General features: G+C 45.8%; 1 protein-coding gene across 1 annotated transcript; it reads left to right on the plus strand.

Annotated features, from left to right (window-relative positions):
- The first annotated feature begins 6151 nt into the window (after window positions 1-6151).
- On the plus strand, window positions 6152-17826 carry NAPG (NSF attachment protein gamma). Its single transcript, XM_065890042.1, has 12 exons — window positions 6152-6207; window positions 7765-7832; window positions 9945-10029; window positions 10705-10722; window positions 11393-11423; window positions 12374-12483; window positions 12595-12661; window positions 13243-13313; window positions 14410-14488; window positions 16094-16173; window positions 16605-16734; window positions 17683-17826. The coding sequence occupies exons 1-12, from the start codon at window positions 6152-6154 to the stop codon at window positions 17824-17826; spliced, it is 939 nt and encodes a 312-aa protein (XP_065746114.1).
- The last annotated feature ends 174 nt before the right edge of the window (window positions 17827-18000 follow it).

An 18000-nucleotide genomic window follows, 5' to 3' on the forward strand; every position in this document is an offset into this window, starting at 1 on the left:
GATTTCTGTCTTATAAGAAGCAGAGCTGAGGTCGGAAAGGATGATGAACCCTAAGCCTCTTCTTCCCAGGACACAGCCCTGCTCTCTCATCCTGTGAACGTCTGGTTCAAGGTGAGACTTGGTGAGGGGCAAACTAGCTTTGCACAGGATTTGGCATAAAGCACAGAGAGCACAGCAAATCATTTCGCCACCATCCTTTATACTGTGTATCCCTCGCCGAAGAGGCCCCTTCCGTCTGATATTCAGCCGTAGAATCTAGAATTTCTGTTCTGTTTGAGAGGTTGTTCAAGGTAAAAGAGGAGGAAAAAACCCAAATGAATAAAATCACCAATTTAGATGAGAGCTACCTGGCCTAGGGTAGGTTTCTTTCCCCAGAGAAGAGATGTGTATTTACATTATGAGACAAGCTGGGATCCAATGGGAACCCCTTGTTATTATTACATTTCCTCTTGAGAAGGATTTGTAAATGAAAACATAACTTGCTATTTTAGTATTTTGTTTTTCAGGGAAGAAAAACCCTTTGCAAAAACAAATTTAAAAGGAAAAACTTAGCCACTCAAGCACTTGTTTATTTTCTTATTTGCCAGGCTAAAACCATCTTCTTTCATCTCTGATTTCATTGGGGGCTGGGAAGGACGGGGGTTTTCTTCCTTTTTCCGAATCTGGGAGGACTCTCCACATTCTAGCAGTACTGAATCCTTGCTCATCCGTGGCCTTCCTGCTTCCTGGCCTCCCGGGAGGAGCTGCAGGCCAGGAGCGCCGCTCAGCGGACAGATGGGGAAAGGCAGGCCTGGGGAGGTGGCAGGGGAGCTTGGGGGATTGACATGGCCACGGTCCCTCTCTGGATCTTTTCTCTTTTTCTAGCATGTGCCTTACCATACTGCTGTTATTCTATCTCCTCAGCCACCGAGAATCTCGAGAAGAAGGGTCTTACAGCTGCTGTTGCAGTCCCAGTGCAATTGTGGGCTTGAAATTTTCACATTTGAGTAAACTTCCTATCATACATAGACTATGAGTACTTTCTAAGCTTCTCTATTAACATGTATTAATTTCTAATCACACAAGCAGAAGGAAGTTATATTTAAGTGAGAGATGTTTTCCTGAAGATTTTCAAGCATACTTCAAACTTTGCCTGATTCCAGACAGATCTTGACTCAGGAAAGTGTGTTGGTTCAGTGGTTCCTTGCGCTCCTGGAAGGGGCCAGGCACCCCGGCGCCACCAACATGCTGCCCACTTTATCAGCAGCGCTCCTGGGCCAGACAGACCCTGGCTCAGGCCTTCATTGGGGCAGGTCTTTACTCACCAGTCACCTACGGTCACCTGCCCAGGGAGGTAACTGCGCCCACCCTCACCGCCCACTGTCCCAGCCGCTCCTCTTATTTTCCCCGAAGCAGGGATCCATCTAGCAGCCCGTCTACACTGGTTTATTTAGCATGTTTCCTGCCTGCCTCCTACTCCCTGACTGTACCCGTCCATCCCCGGGGGTGGGGTACAGCCTGGAGCAGTGCCAGGCATGGAGAACCCACTCCACAAAGATTTGCTGAGTAAATGCCTAAAGAGTGAACAAGATAAACGCAGGTCACACCTGCTTCTTCCCGACAGCTTCAAATTGTGCACTTCTGGAGGAATTTTTCGTTAGGAAGATGCATGTTATTTTTTAAAACTTCATAGAAAAGAGTCAAGCGTTCTTAATATTTTAAGTTGTATTATGTCAAGTTTCCTAATTGTCGTTTGCACAAAATATAACCACGTGAATATATTCTTCTTGCAAGAGAATTAAATTATTACAATGTGAGGCTAAAGGTCTCTTTACAAATACACCTATGGGATATGGTTTTAAAAAGAGACCATTTGCAGGGTGGAATAGGTCATCTCCAAGCAGTGCAACAAAATACAGAGTAGGACTCCTCCAAGCCAAGTCAGTAGGCTGGTTTTATCTTTCATTCAAAGAGAATGAGCAACGTTCTACATCTTTTTCTCTTTTTTTTTTTTTAACATCTTTATTGGAGTATAATTGCTTTACAATGGTGTGTTAGCTTCTGCTTTATAACAAAGTGAATCAGCTATACATATATCTCTGTCCTCTTAAAAGTGATGCTCATCAAGACGATTGTGTTGGTTCAAGTTCATGTGAAACACACGTGCTGTTGAACATCAATGCTGCAGACCTTTCCAGCTCTACTGCACTCGGAGCCCTTGGGCGGCACTGTTTAACTTGCCAACAAAATAGTGAAGGGCATCGTTCTCATGTGGAAAGTACAGTATGAAAGCAAAACCGAACCTGACTGTTATCCAAAGTCATCGCCGCTCTTGTTCGGATGCCTGGTGACTATAAAAGTACATGCAGGTGGTGCCCCCTGGCGCTTTAAAGGGGAACTGCAGGACGCAGAGACCACCGGCCCCGGGCTCCGGAGCCCCAGCGCCACACGTGGGAGGAACAGTCACCTGGCAGCTCACTTTGGTCACACCCAATAAACTCTCAACCCCAACTTTTAAATTATTAGTGAAATTTCAAATAAGTACCATACGTAGTAAAGTGCACTGTGATGTTTTTCTTTAAAAACATTTGGAAATCTATAATTGGTCCATGCACCTTAGTGGGGGTAATGTGTGAGTTGTTTATTAAACTACAGTTGACCCCTTGAACAACACTGGTTTGAACTGTGTGGGTCCGCTTATATGCGGTTTTTTTTAGTAAATATATTGGAAAATTTGGGGGGATTGTCAACAGTTTGAAAAACTCACAGATGAACCACAAAGCTGAGAAATATCGAAAAAAATTAAAAGGCATGTCATGAATGCATAAGATATATGTAGATACTGGTCTCTCCTTACATAAGCATAAGGTGAGTGATATGTAATATAAAATTAATAACGTTCATTTTCTAACTGCTTCATAACTTTACTTTCAAAGAATTACATTACTGTACGGTAGAACTCTCTCTCTTGTAATTGGAGGAACTGCCTATCAGCCTATCATCAACAGATAAGTGTTTTTTAAAAAGTGTAACAGTGTGTCCAATACTGTATTATGAATATGCCATAATACTGTGTGCCATAACATTTTTATATATCGATTCACTCATGAGTATATAGGCTGGGCTACCAAGAAGCAACCGTATGGATGACTCTAGGTGACCATAAAGCAATCACATTGCTGCTTCTTTGTTATCAATGCCTGAATCATGACACCTGTAAATAAGTATGAATTTACTTTTCACATTATCTTTTAAGCTTTGACGTCTAGTGTTAGTAACACGTATAACATCTACAGTGTTTTGTATCACGAGACAATTTTGATGTAGGTACTAATGATTCATCTTGTGAACAGACCATGTAAAGTTATGATGTCAATAAGTACAGCACAGTACTGTGTGTTTTCTCCTCCTTTTGATTTTCTTAATAATATTTTCTTTTCTCTAGCTCACTTTATTGTAAGAATAGAATATACAGTACATACAAAATATGTGTTAATCAACAGTTTATGTCACTGGTAACGCCTCCAGTCAACAGTGAGTTATTAGTGGTTGAGTTTTGGGGGAGTCAAATGTTTCATGTGGATTTTTGACTGCCTGGCGGGGCTGGGACCCCTAACCACCACATTGTTCAAGGGTCAACTTTACTACAAAACAGAGAAGATTTTTCAGTCCATTATAGTGGCTCAAGTATAGACTTTGGAGTCAAATGGCTCTGGGCTCCCACTGATTGGCTGTGAGGCATCAGGCAAGTTTCATAGCTTCTCTGAGCCTCCTCGGTGTCCTCACACGTGTTTGGGCAGCAAGCAGGCTGAGTCGCTATCAACCAGCGTAGGTGAGGAGAAGCAGGTCTGGGGAGCACAGGGAGTTCACATTCTGATTGGTTATGTGTGAGTCTTTCGACTTCTGAGCACACACTGCACCTGTCTGGAGAAGTCATTCTCTACATCAATCTCACAGAGACCTAGAGATGATTTTTTTATCACTAAGACTTTACCAAAAAAAAAAATATATAGATCATAATGGCATCTATCATCTTCTCCCCAAAAAAGCCAGGGATAATTTTCTAAAATCCTATTACAAGGAGACGGACCCATCAAATTATATTAGGATTTGTTCTAAACGTTTCGTCGCAAGGTTGGGTTTTTTTTGTAGCTCAGAATATATTTTCCTAGAGAAATGATTTTATGACTCATGGTTATACTCTTGGGCCAATCTCAGAAGTGCATCTCATCTATAAAGTAGCAGTATACTTGGAAACAACAAAACAGTAAACGATAACACTGCAAAGGTACTAGGAATTAAACAAAACACACAACTTGATATAGGAGCTCCTGTGTTTCCCCGGTTATGATCTGTGCGCTGAAACAGCCAGAGTTCATCAACCAAACTCTTTCCCCAAGTGACGACAAAGACCCTTCATTTCATTGAACATCAGCGGAGGGAGGTGGGTCTAGGAATCTTGCTTCTAGGCATCAGACCAGACTAGGGTGGGGCAAGTTTGTGGTTGCAAGGAGTCTGGGGACCCTGAGAACTCTCCCAGATGGCAGCCCACCCCCGGAGAGCCATTTGGGGTAGCAAGCTCAATTTTAAGCCTTGACCCTCTTAGCATCCCTGGCTGGGTCTGAACATGAAACAGACAATGACAGATTAACAGGAGAAAATCATACAGATTCATTGAATAGACGTTTCAGGTGACATGGGAGTCCCATAAGGAGATGGGCACCAGAAGGCACATCTGGTTCCACGCTCACCACTGTGTCCTGTGTGTGTAGGAACAGAGCCCGTTCAGAGTAGTTACAGGAAATACTAATAAAGGAATGTGTGAACAAGGGCCAACGAGGAGGAGGCTACAGACTCTGAGTGTAAATCCTTTAGAAGAACTCTGCACCCTTTCACCCTTTGGTTTTACAGGTTGACCACACTGGGTGGTTAGTTAAGTGTGATTTCACTCAAAGACGTAAGGTTTTCTGTTTCTGGACAAAGATATCAGAGACGGTCCTCCTGTACTTCCCCAGTCACCCCAGAGCGGCAGTGGACTGGCAGTCACAGCCACCACATTTCACAGCTCCTGTGTCCCCACCTCTTGAATCTGGACTTGCCTTGCGACTTGCTTTGACCAATAAAATGGGCAGAAGTGGAGTGGACTTGGTCCCGGGAGCCAAGGCCCAGCTTCCACTGGCCCCTCTAGGATTGCTGTGGCCAGAGGACAGGACGACGGGAGGCCTCCTGCCGGGGTGTGACTCTACCCAAGAGCCTAAACAACGTGAGGATGGACAGGGAAGGGCCGAGGCCACTTCACCCAGACACCAGAGGAAGCGCAGCACATCTGCAAAAGATGCAGGTAGATTGGGAGACAGGGTGGTGGGCCCGAAAGGAAGGTCTCTTTTAATTGCTATTTTCTATGAAACAGGAAGAGTCGGCAGTCAGGCGGGGAGGCAGGGAGATTGTGCTGGAGTTCTGAAGGGAAGTGGGTGTGGACAGCCATCCCAGCGAGTGGGCGCGTTATCTGACCGGGAAAATGTACAGTCGCTCTGCAGCACAGAGGCCTCCTGGATGTTTGTGAGCATTAATTCGAGTAACAAGTCATGTCAGCAGCTGCTTTTTCTCCTCCAGCCCCCTTCACCTGCTCTGAGCAGTTCCGGAGTCGGTGGAGAGCTGCGGTTTCCCCAAACAAGGAGAAAAGAGGCATAGACGCAGATGAGAAGCTAAAGTGATGGAGCACGGAACCCACGCTGGGTAAAGAGGGACGGGTGAATAGGGGCAGCGGGACGGCAAAAGGCGGGAGTTCTGTTGAAGGTGAACAGTTATCGAATTATCGGAGCTAGGGTTCGGTCTGTCGCACTCCCTGCCGACCTGCCAGTGGTTAGAACAGCGCCTGATACATAAAACGTGCTCAACAAAACTGCGTTCCACTGGCGAATGGAATCGCGAACCCCCTTACTACCCACCGCGCCTGCGCACTGAGCCACGCGTGAGGCCAGCCCGGGCGCTCTGCGCCTGCGCAACGTCTGTCTGCGCGGCGCCTGCGCGGCTCCTGGGCCGCTTCGCTGCACTAGGTTTGAGCCCTACGGGCCCCGGTAGCGCGGCTGCGGCGCAGTACCGGCCTCCTCCTCGGCGTTCCCACGCCCACTCGGCGGGCTCTCGGCCTCCACGTCAGGGCCGTGCCGCGGAGATGGCGGCTCAGAAGATAAACGAGGGGCTGGAGCACCTGGCCAAAGCAGAGAAATGGTGAGTGAGAGTCCCAGCGCGGCCCTGGGTAGGCGCCTGGACCGGGCCCCTCCGAGGCCGGTCTGAGTCAGCACCGGGTGGGGGGTGCTGGGGCGGGGCCGGGCCGGGAGAGCGTGGTGGGGCCGCCGCGCCCCGGAAGCGCTGCCGTCGGACGTCGCAAGTCGTCTTGCCTCGGGCCGTGGGGGCGCCGCCGTTGTCGCGGGCACGGCTCTCCGCGTCGGCAGTTGGGATGCCGGTGCTTCCCGGCGCGTTGGGCGGCTTCCAGGCCCAACTATATTTAAAAATCTTTGGCTTTTCCCATGTGTATGTAGCACATAAGACAATTGAGAGATTTTATCTTGTTTTTGGTGGGGTTTTATATGTTAAAATACAGAATATAATGAGGGCTTTGGGGTAGAGGTGGTGGATTAGAATTTTGCTTTATTGCAGTACTTCCTCAATTGGTGGATTAGAGTAGACAGGTTGCAATTTAAGGATTTTATTTTTCCGAACAATAATGTTTTTGGTAAGCTTGAGAATTGTTTACAAATTTGAATCATAACAGTATTAGGCAAACACAAATGTTAAATAAATTTAATTGGCAAAAAATTAAAAGGAACAAAATGAAGGGTGTACTTTTGCAGGCTCTGGGGTTTCCCTGTCTCTCGGTAAGGTGCTCCCCTGATTCTTTGGAAGGTAACACTGTTACATGTAAGCAGGCTTTCACTAACTGAATTCAAATGTAGAATTTAAAATGGTGTTTATTTAGCGGTTCTTATGCACACCCAAGTTTGACAATGTGAAATTATCATAAAATTTTAAAAAGAGGAGTTTCAGAAAGGGCAAATTAGATAGGGACTCAATTGATTGTCCTTTGGTGCGGTGTCTAAGATGCCGTGTGATCCTGGGATCCTGGAAAGCCGTTTGTCGTGCTTTCCCGTCATCCTGTCTCTGGTTGTCCTTCCTGTTCACTGGTGGCTAACTGCAGTCTTTTTTGCTGATTCCCTGTGTCTCTCTGAGTGTTTGATTCTGTAGTCTTTCTGGCCTCTCTCTCCAGTCTCCCTGCGGGTCTTCACGGGTGTGACAGGTGCTGATGACTCTGGTTATCTCCGGCCTCTCCTGAGTTGCAGTCTCACAAGTCCACCTGCTTATTGCTGTGCTTCAACCTACCTCAAGCTTTAGTGCGTCTCAGGGCTTGTTACACCCTGGATTGCTGCTGCTGCCACTCCCGGGATCCCGGTTCAGCAGGGCTGGGCTGGGGCTCAGCACTTCGTGCATTTCTAGCGCACTTCTGCGTGATGCTGCTCATCTGGGAATCAGGCCTTGAGAACCTCCACTCCCCTTGGATGCTATACAGACATTTCAAAAGGGGGAAACCATGTCTATGACAGTGGGAGGGAAAGTGGTGAGGTTGTTTGTAATTGTCAGTAAGTTTGGATGGAGGTGGGCGAGATGGGGACTGTGTACCTGATGGTCCCCCCCTCCCTTTTTAACGGCCTACGAGATCCTTATAAGCAGGGTTCTGACTTAGGAGTGTGGTTGGTAACTTCTGTTGAATGTGTCTCTCTTTCATTTTAGCCTGAAAACTGGTTTTTTAAAATGGAAGCCAGATTACGACAGTGCCGCTTCTGAGTATGGAAAAGCAGGTACGTGTGACTGTAGCCCTGTCCCTGCAGTGTGTAATCTTGAAGCAGGCTGGTAACTTCATGTCGACATAGTTCTCACTCTTAATGCTTCCTACATAGTATTTGCATTGTTAAACCCTGAGCTTTTCCACTTCCTGTTTTCAGATGTCTTGAGTTCTGAGCTGTAGACCCAGGCGCCTCTCCCTCTCCCACGAGTGCCGATGGCACGGCGGGTGCCCCTGCAGGCATTTAGCATCGTTTATATGTTCTTGAACTTCACTCAGTTGATACTACTTCTGGGAGTTTGGTCATATTTTTTACTACCTATTACTGAATAAAGATTTTTCTCGTTGGCTTTTTAAAACCTTAGGCTTATCTTCCGCATCCTGCGCACCGAGCGTGTTTGGCTCTCGCTCTTGATGACCCTCCTGTGGAGATGCACTGATATGTGTTCATGAAGAGTTAAGCTCATATGCATGTTTTATTGCCTTATCTGCATATGAGATTAAAAACCTGAAATTTGCAACAGAAAGGGAATTTGTTAAAAATTTAGCATTTTAAGTTATGGAATGATAGTTTTCAGCATATCCGTGATTATTTTGGATATAAAGCATAATACGATTTTGAAATACCCTGGACACATTTTACTGTGTGTTTCAGCAGTAGCCCTGATCACATTTGTTAGCCTTGCATAGAAATCACCTAGGAAATGTGCTTTTGGCAAACTTTAGTTTTAGTATGTCACCAAGAAGAAAGAAGTCAGTAAATTGAAACTAATAGAAAGAAGTCAGATAAATTGAAGCTAATAAGCATAATGTAGGATGTATTTTCTAGATAATAAAAGAAATGACAACAAATTAATCTTTAGCGCTTTTATTTAAGTCCTGAGTGAATTCTCTGTTGCATTATGGAAATTACTATACCTCATATTTAGAAGGAAAATTATTAGAAGTTCAAATTTTACATGGATTTTATGGACACCTTGTACAAGAACACCTTTGTAACTGGAGGGCACAACATTTTGCAAGTATCCTACATGAGGGAAATTTAACACAGAGTTGTTATGTATGTATCTGTGACCATGAGCTGCTTTCAGAAATGAATATTTCAAGTCAGATTTTCCCATGAAAACATCTTTTGTTTATTTTCGTTAAGGGGTTATGCAAGATACATTTCATCGGTAAATTTTTCAAAGAGAAAAATGTAGAAATGCAGGGATGAAAATAGTTTGTCATTTGTTTATTTTCTACATTTTGTTAAATGTAATTTTAAGAGTGTGGGTGGTTTTTTTTGTTTGTTTTGTTTTGTTTTTTTGCGGTACGCGGGCCTCTCACTGTTGTGGCCTCTCCCGTTGCGGAGCACAGGCTCCAGACGCAGAGGCTCAGCGGCCATGGCTCACGGGCCTAGCCGCTCCGCGGCATGTGGGATCCTCCCGGACCAGGGCACGAACCCGTGTCCCCCGCATCGGCAGGCAGACTCTCAACCACTGCGCCACCAGGGAAGCCCTAAGAGTGTGTTTTTAACAAACAATGTTTTCTTAAAGCAGTATCCTTTTCATTTATTTGTAAGCAACACTTTGTAAGTTTTCCAAAGTCTGTAAGATCATATTTAAAGATTGTGTCAAAAAGGAAGATTTATTATAAAAATATTGAGTGTGTTTATTGGACTTCAGTTTCAGAATAATTTAAAAGATAGAATAAGCCACAACTAAAACACTGTTGCTATTATTAAATGTGAGACTGGTGAGGTAAGGTGCTGTTTTAGTGACAGTGCCTGTAGTTTGGGTGTGTTGGTTTGACTAATGCCGTCTTAGTTTCCCAAGCTTAGATGGTGGTGTTAGAAAGACTTGGGCTTGAGTGGAAGGAGCACTGATTTATTGCCAATAGTGTACAATTAAGAAAAAAAACCTTTTGAAAATACTTGTAAGTTATTGATAATCAAAAAAGTTGTAAGAAAATGGCTTAGAAAAAAGTAGTATTTATAGTTTTATGAAATTTCCTAAGTATTTGATTAAAATAAGTGTTAAGTTAATTTTCTGATACTTCACATGTCATGCACATTTTGGTAAGGATTTATTTGAGGTTTCTTTAAATGATGGAAATAGACAGTCTCTATAATTTTTCTCTCTTTCAGCTGTTGCTTTTAAAAATGCCAAACAGTTTGAACAAGCCAAAGACGCCTGCCTGAGAGAAGCTGTCGCCCACGAGAATAACAGGGCGTATCTTTTCAGCCTTTAGAGGTTGTTATAAGTTTGCTGCGTGTAGAGTACAGTGCTATTAAATTAGAAACATACTGCGTGTCTGAGCTCTGAAAGTGCACTTATACAGACTTGATCATAAGGTCCACACTGCTTTGCAGAGCTGCGGTTGAGCGTTTATTTCTGTTGTTTCTGGATTTGCTTCATGATGGTTTTACTTGGGATGAAGTGAGGGAGATCTAGAGACAGGTGCTGAAAAACGAAGAAGTGGCACGGGTATTAGAGACATGTTAACTGCTCTATAAATATTTTTAAAATGTAGTCTTCCTCCGATATTTGAAGTAAAATTTTTAAGTAGTTTAAAACAAATTTTCCTGAGGTATTTTATAATCTTATCAACTAAAAAATGTTTATTTTACCTCACTTGCAGATTATGGATATAATAACCTTGCATTTTAGTAAAACTTCAAGTTAATGCATCATGGAAGTAGCTTAAAAATCGATGTGTTTTGTCAATGTTTTTGTGAATTACGTAGTTTTTAGGAGACAGCTACAGGCGATAAATTTTTCTTCTTTTCCTGATTTCAAACAAACTGGGACAGTGATTTAGTTAACCTTGTTTTTTAAATAGTAGATCTTTAGAAACTATTGATTTGCTTTTTTTTCCTTAATTTTGACTTTATTACATCTATTCAGTCTTTTTCATGCTGCCAAGTAAGTAAATATTCTCCGTGTGTTCATGTATTTGTAGATTATTATGTTTTAAATGTTGCTTTTTCTTAGGTCAGTAAATTTTTCCTAAGTTATAAATTCAGAAATAGTGAATTAATTTGTATTGATTTAAATAAAATAGTCATTTCCATTTGTTTCAGTCTTTACCTGAACCTTAAAAATGAAGTCACTCCTAAGATAATTCAGTGTTTAAGTTAAATCACCATCATATTTTTAGGACCGTTTTGTTCAATAACCGATGAAAAAACGAGTTAGAATCTCTTTTTTTCCCTCTTTTTTAATAGTTAATGGTGCCTGTGGAGAGAAGCAGGAAGCTTTCTTTTGCTTTTGTGGAGAAAAACACTAACTTGTTTCAAAACTTGGATTTAGGTTTGTCAAGTACAGTAGAAAGTCATTTAACCTCTCTGACCTTTACTTAACTTTGCATCTGCAAAGCGAAATCCCTTTACCTCAGATGTCTGTTGTTTCCAAGGCATTATTGCCCACGTAAATAAAAGGAAGAAAAATTATGTTGTGTTGTAATGAGAGCCTAAAGTAAGTATGTGTTGTCTGAGCCACTTTTAATTGATGAAGCTTCTCATGTCTGTGGTAGAGAGTTTCTCTTCCCCCATCTCATCAAGATCTCATCTGAGAACTTATATTCTCTCTGCAGAGCTTATGAACAAGCCGGCATGATGCTGAAGGTCAGTACCGTTGTGTCACAGCTGCTCTATAGGTAAAATGAGTTATAGTTTGAAGCTCCCATAAGAACAAGACCAGCAAGTTTTGTATCCTAAAGAATTTGTTAACTTAGTGAAGGACAGACTTGAAAACAACCTGTGCAAGGTCAGCACGGAGATACAGTATGTCAACCCTAAATAGATAATACCTAAAATCTTTACATCTAGCTTTGACATGATTTTTCTTCAGTTTTGAATTGGAGATATTAGACATAAGGAGCACATGATGCTGAGACTTGGAGTTTACTAATAAGATACGTAGGGTTACTCTGTTGATGGCGCTCAGAGTAAGAGGGCTGCAAGTGCAGGTGAACGCAGGGCTTGCTGAGATTGAGGAGGCCGGCCTGGGCGTGCAGGAAGTGGGGAGAAACACGCCCCAGGAGGAGGCTGGCTGCTGCACAGCCCCACTCGCCAGTGCCATGTGGGGCGCAAGCCTGCAGATGCCGTAGCCTATGACATGTTTAAAATACGAAGCCACAGAACAGACCTCCTGTGAAAGTATCTGATTTTAAGATATGGAGGGTTGAAGCAAGCCATCCTCGGAAATGACACACAACCCTTGGGCTGCCAGTTTGCAGCCTTTGGCACAGGCCTTATATGCAGTAGGAGCTTATAAGTATTCCAGGAATTGTAAATGCTTAGAAAACTGTGAAGAGCAAGTGTTTTGGTTTCTACTGTGTGTGTAGTTTCCCTGAAACTCTGTGAAGGGATGAACTCTGCAGAAATCTACTGATGCGTTTTTGGTTTAGCGAAATGAAGCTTGATGGAGAGAGTGACCACGTGAACGCATTTCATTTTCAATATGTTTATTATTGTATTATGTTTTGGGTCCTTTGCTTTCTTGAATTTCAGATTGTTAATTCTGTATTTAAGTTGTTGCACTTACTGGTCCATGCCGTATCGTTTGCCTACAGGAGATGCAAAAACTCCCGGAGGCTGTTCAGCTGATTGAGAAAGCTAGCATGATGTACCTGGAGAACGGCACCCCGGACACAGCAGCCATGGCCTTGGAGCGGGCTGGAAAGTGAGTGTGTGGACACAGGTCTCTGCGTGGAAGTCTTTTTGTTTTAATAAAGTCCTTTGAAAAACAAGTTTTCTATTTCTCATGTAAGTCAGATTTTCTTGTCTAATTTAGGCTTATAGAAAACGTGGATCCAGAAAAGGCTGTGCAGTTATATCAGCAGACAGCTAATGTGTTTGAAGTAAGTTAAAATTTTTTTTTCTTTGAGTATATAGAATTTTATGTTCACGATATATAGGAAAACAGAGAAATGCAGTGGCTGCTTTGAAAACTTTTCTGTGCTCACAGCTGAACTCTTGTTTTCTTCTGTTAGTAGTGAGATGGCTTAGCAGCTTTGGAGGAATTCCCACCCCCACCCCACCCCCCGATCCAGTGCCTAACCCTAACCTTTTTTTTTTTTTTTTAAGATTTATTTATTATTTAATATATTTATTTTTGGCTGCATCAGGTCTTAGTTGTGGTGTGCGGGATCTTTCGTGGCAGCGCGGGCTCTTCGTTATGGCACATGGGCTTTCTCTCTCTCGTTGTGGCGTGTGGGCTCTGTAGTTGTGGCGTGTGGGCTTAGTTGCCCCACAGTTTGTGGGATCTTAGTTCCCTGACCAGAGTTCGAACCCATGTCCCCTGCATTGTAAGGTGGATTCTTTACCACTGGACCACCAGGGAAGTCCCCAGTGCCATTACTTTTTTATCAGAAATTGTTAGGGGAAGAAAAAGATTCCTACATTAAAGCAGCCAACACTCCCTTCTCTTGGATTCCTGCAGAATGAAGAGCGCTTACGACAGGCAGTTGAATTACTAGGAAAGGCCTCCAGGCTGCTGGTGCGAGGCCGCAGGTACGTGTCATAGAGCTGTGCTCCTGTGTCCTTGTGACCTTCTGGCCACAGGGACAGGCTTGTTAATCTTTTGGGTGTAACCATGGGCACACCAGGCTACAAGACAGCAGCACGTTGGATTAAATATTGAAAGATCTGCCGCTTCTCTAAAGTGTCATCCCAAAATGTATCGTGCGTTGTGCTCTTGTTGGCTAAGCCCTGACTCAGCAACTTGGGAGGGAGCAGTTGTCTTGTTCTGTTGTCTGGGTGGGTGGTGATGCCTCTCAAGGACAAGTATCCATATGAGCTAAGTGATAAGATGCCCTAAGTGCTCACCCAGGAAAATTGACAGGTTCTTGACAGCCAGGTAGCATCATTAGACAGGGTACTGATTTTTTCTCCTTCACACTTAGGACCTATGGCACAAATAGCTGGACCCCAGAAATCTAGAATCCTATGGATTTTCCTTTTGTGTTTTACTTCAACTTAAGCTTAGTAAACAATCTCCCTTATTAATAAAATTCTGCAAAGGAAAATATGTGAGAGTAGATGGAAGAAGACTGTTGAGGGTCAAAGTGATGAAAAGGACCTTTTCTCACCTCTCCCTGTCTACTCTCCCCTGCTGCGCGTTCTGGCCCCAGGAGCTGTCGGGGTCATGAAGGCCGCGGTGGGCGTGTGAGGGCCCGGTGGGGGTCCTGGTTCCGGGGAGCCAGTGCTCTTGGGGCGTCTGCACGGCCTTTCAGTGAGGGAAAGGGATCCGTGGTGACTGAGTCAGGGCTGGGCTCCGGCACGTCTCACAGATGCTCACGAAGCGGTTTGTTGGACTTGATGGGTGCTCATTAATGGATGGTCCTTACCAGACCTAAAACTCCGCATATGAAGCGGCCTGTCCTTGAGTTCTTTCGCTCTGTCTGCTTGGTGTCTAGAAGGGCAAGCCTGACATTTAGAAGGCAAGCCGAGTGAGCAGAGCTTACGGAAAGACGGGTTATGGAGCAGTTGTTACAGTGCCTGATGTGGTCTTTACTTCTCTAAAACCTGTAACATCAAGTACATTATAGGACCTCTGCTGTGGATCACTTAGACCCGCCTTGTTCTGCATTTCTTCTTTTGTCTTTAGGTTTGATGAGGCGGCACTCTCTATTCAGAAAGAAAAAAATATTTATAAGGAAATTGAGAATTATCCAACTTGTTATAAGGTATGCTTTGAAAGTGCTTATATTTGGCTTTTCCTTAGATCATTTTTCATATTGGTGTAACTGTGTACCTAAGACCGGGTTCCCTGAATGTTTGTTTATTTTTAAAATAATACCTTATGGGCCTCTATTTTTGGCCAAGATGGAGTAAGCCCACTATCACCTCTCTCCTGAACACAGCTAACCCTACTGGGCAAAACAGAAGGCTGTGCCCCTCGGACCCTGAAAAGTGAGCAGCCAAGAGGGCTGGAGGGCAGGGAGCACAGGGCGGCTTTCCTCCCTGAGGGCCCCCCGCCCCATCTTTCTAACCAGGGGGGCTCAGAGGAGAGGCCCCACGTCTCCTGCTCCTTCTCCCTCAGCTCCTCTGCGGCTGAGCCCTGGTCGTGGAGTTGCAGCTGGGACGGTGGTGCAGCCGGATGAAACACTGTCTGCCCCAGCCGGAGGAGCTGGGAAGATGGGCGCAGAGAGCCAGGAGAAGAGCCCAGAGAGGAGGGCTGGAAGTGGGCCCTCCCCGCCCCCCCCAGTACGTGCACGTGCGCGCGCGCGTGTGTGTGTGGCTGTGGGGGGGGGGTGCTCCAGCTGCGTGTGCAGGGCACACTCAGAGCAGCGGAGCAGGTGGCTGAACTAAGACTAGAGCCACTGCCCAGAAAGCAGACAGAACGTGCAGCCTGAGCCCGAGATCGTGGGGGGTCCCTGCAGTGTCCAGGGGACAGTCCCAGGTGACTCAACATAGAACGAGTCAGGAAAGTGTGACCGTTGTCAGGAGGAAGGACCACAGAGGGGACCCGGATGTTGGAGTCACCAGGTCAGGACCAGGAAGCAGCTGTCACAGCTGCACCATGTGGCAGAGGTGAACATGGGCGAAATAATGGACAAAAGGACTGACTTTTATTTTTTTAATAGAAACTATAAATGAACTAAATGAGAATTTTAGAACTGAAAAAGCAGTGTCTGAAATAAAATACCGGATGGGCTTAATCTGAAAACGGAGATGACAAAAGATCAATAAAAGTCGTCTGAAAAAATAGATATAAAAAAGATCGAAAAATACTTTGTGAAGAGCTCTTTTGCAGATAAGATCTTATCAGTTGTGTCTGTGGTCTCAATCCTTTTGTTGGCTTATAAATAGTGTCTATTTCTGTTACATGAAGTTTCCATTCATTTATCTTTTTCTCATATCTCGAAGAATTCCAAAGTAGAATTGCAGAGTTATGCCCCCCGCTTCTTGTTCCCTTTTCAAAATGAAACCTATATAGGCATTTAGAGGAAATTTTCTGTAAATTGTGCAGTGGCTGTGTTCTGGGGCTTTGTTTCTCCAAGTGTGGCCCTCAGACTGGCGGGACCATGACCACCTGGGAGCCGGTGAGGAGCAGTGGACTCTCAGGCTTCCCCGCCACCAGCTCCGCCGTCTCCAGCAAGACCCCCAGGTGGGGTGTGCGCATTGGAGTTTGAGGTGTGGTGTTCTGGGCTGTTCTCCCCGCAGTGTCCTATGGAGGTGGCTGCAGAATTCACGAGTCTCTCCAGGTGCAAACCGAGTCAAATTCCAGGTGTCAGGAAATTGACTTCTGCAGGGATATGATCTTGGCCTAATCACCTCTTTTGTTTTAGAAAACAATTGCCCAAGTCTTAGTGCATCTGCACAGAAATGACTACGTGGCCGCAGAGCGCTGCGTCCGGGAGAGCTACAGGTAAGACCTGCCAGCGCGCGGCTGCTTCTCCGCCCCAGCTCACTGCCTAGATAGGCAGTCCTGGCTGTGGAACGGGGTTTTTGTTTTCTGGTTTTTTTGTTTTTAATATAGTTCAGAGCAATATGAGTGCGTGGCTAGCATTTCAGCTTCTGCAGCAGGATTTTTATGAGTTGTGTTCTTTCCTGTGTTTTTCTCCTGGGGGCTTCCGTGGAATTGAGTGACTTGAGTGATTTTGTGATATTTGCCATCTAAGAAAAAAATAATAAGAGAAAGAAAAGTCTTCAGGTTGTATGTTACAGGAAGGTCAGGCTATAAGGGGTTTTCTCCTTGGCGATGTTTAAGCCGAGCACCCTGGCTCCGGGGCCCGGGGTTCTCTGCTGTTGGCCGTCCAGTGCGGGTGGGTGCGCAGACGTGCCGTGTGCTCCCCGCAGCATCCCTGGCTTCAACGGCAGTGAGGACTGCACCGCCCTGGAGCAGCTGCTCGAGGGCTACGACCAGCAGGACCAGGACCAGGTGGCCGAGGTCTGCAACTCGCCTCTGTTCAAGTACATGGACAACGATGTGAGTGCCTTCTCTCGGCCCTCCCTCCCTCTCCCGTGCTCTCGTAAGGTTTCTCCCTCTGCTGTTCGCCTGGAGCTGCTGCTCAGAGAGGAGGCTCACGACGGGTGCGCGTTGCCTGGCTGGCCGGCTGCCGGGGGGTTTGCCGTGGGCGACGCCCGCTCCTCCTCCATCTGCTGGCCTCCCTCCAGGGTGCTGGGTTAGTGAGTTTCTCTCAGGCTCATGGTCTCGGGCCCATGGTGTGTGGCCTTTGTGGGTCGGCAGGCCTGTCGGAATCCCACTTCTGAGAGCACCTGCTGTGTGGTGCAGGGTGGTGGCTGACGGTCTGAAGCTCAGTTTACTCATCTGTAAACGTGGGGCAGCTGGTCCCCGTCTTGCTGCCTGTGGTGACAAGTGGATGAGTCGGGAGGGGCCCATCCCCCCACAGTGGGACGCCAGCTGTGATCCAGGCTTCTCTTCTTCCCAGTTTCCCTGTTCAGTAGATTCATGAGCGCCTGCTCATTGGATTTGGTCTGGCAGGTTTAGTCTTGTGATGGTATCAGATCAGTGTAAGACCTCGGTAGTTTTTTTTTTTTAAATAAAATGATGTACTTAGAGGAACCAGTGTTTTTCTAGGTAAATTCTGGCATCAGCTTTTGTAAGTTTGTGTTTTCAACACTGACTCAGCAGATGGTTATTTCGTAAGGACCAGAAGTGTCCCTCAGCTCGCGTGTCTGGTTATCTGATTCCTAAGTGTGCCGTAGAATTGAGGTTTTCCTCGTCGTGCCCCTGCCCCACCCTGGTCACAAGCCCCGATGGCTGAGCAGCGTTGGGTTTTGTGGTGGTCTTTCCGTCTGAGTGGTATCCGGGGTTTTAGCGGGCGGAGAGCAGGCTCGTCTCACAGGTGACTCCGGGGAGGCGTCGCGGGTCAGGCCTGAGTGTCCAGTCTGAGCAGTGCTTTGTCGTTGACAGTACGCGAAGCTGGGCCTGAGCCTGCTGGTCCCAGGAGGGGGAGTCAAGAAGAAGGCGGCGGCCCCCCCGCAGGCCACGCCCAAAGGCCACACAGCCCCCGCCGCTGAGGACGAGGAGGACGAGTATGCAGGGGGGCTGTGCTAGGCGCTCGTCCCCTCACAGACCCCGCATGGCCCGGACGTCGCCTCACGGCCCGGGGCGCGGCCAGACCTCACGCCATCCTGGCTCTGATGCTGGTAAAGACAAAGTCTTAGCTCCCGTTTCCTGGACCACCCGTCCTGCCCACTGCCTGTGAAGCATTTTTTTCTTTCCATGATA

The sequence above is a fragment of the Phocoena phocoena genome, chromosome 13, assembly GCF_963924675.1.
Source record: "Phocoena phocoena chromosome 13, mPhoPho1.1, whole genome shotgun sequence".
Taxonomy (NCBI): Eukaryota; Metazoa; Chordata; class Mammalia; order Artiodactyla; family Phocoenidae; genus Phocoena; species Phocoena phocoena.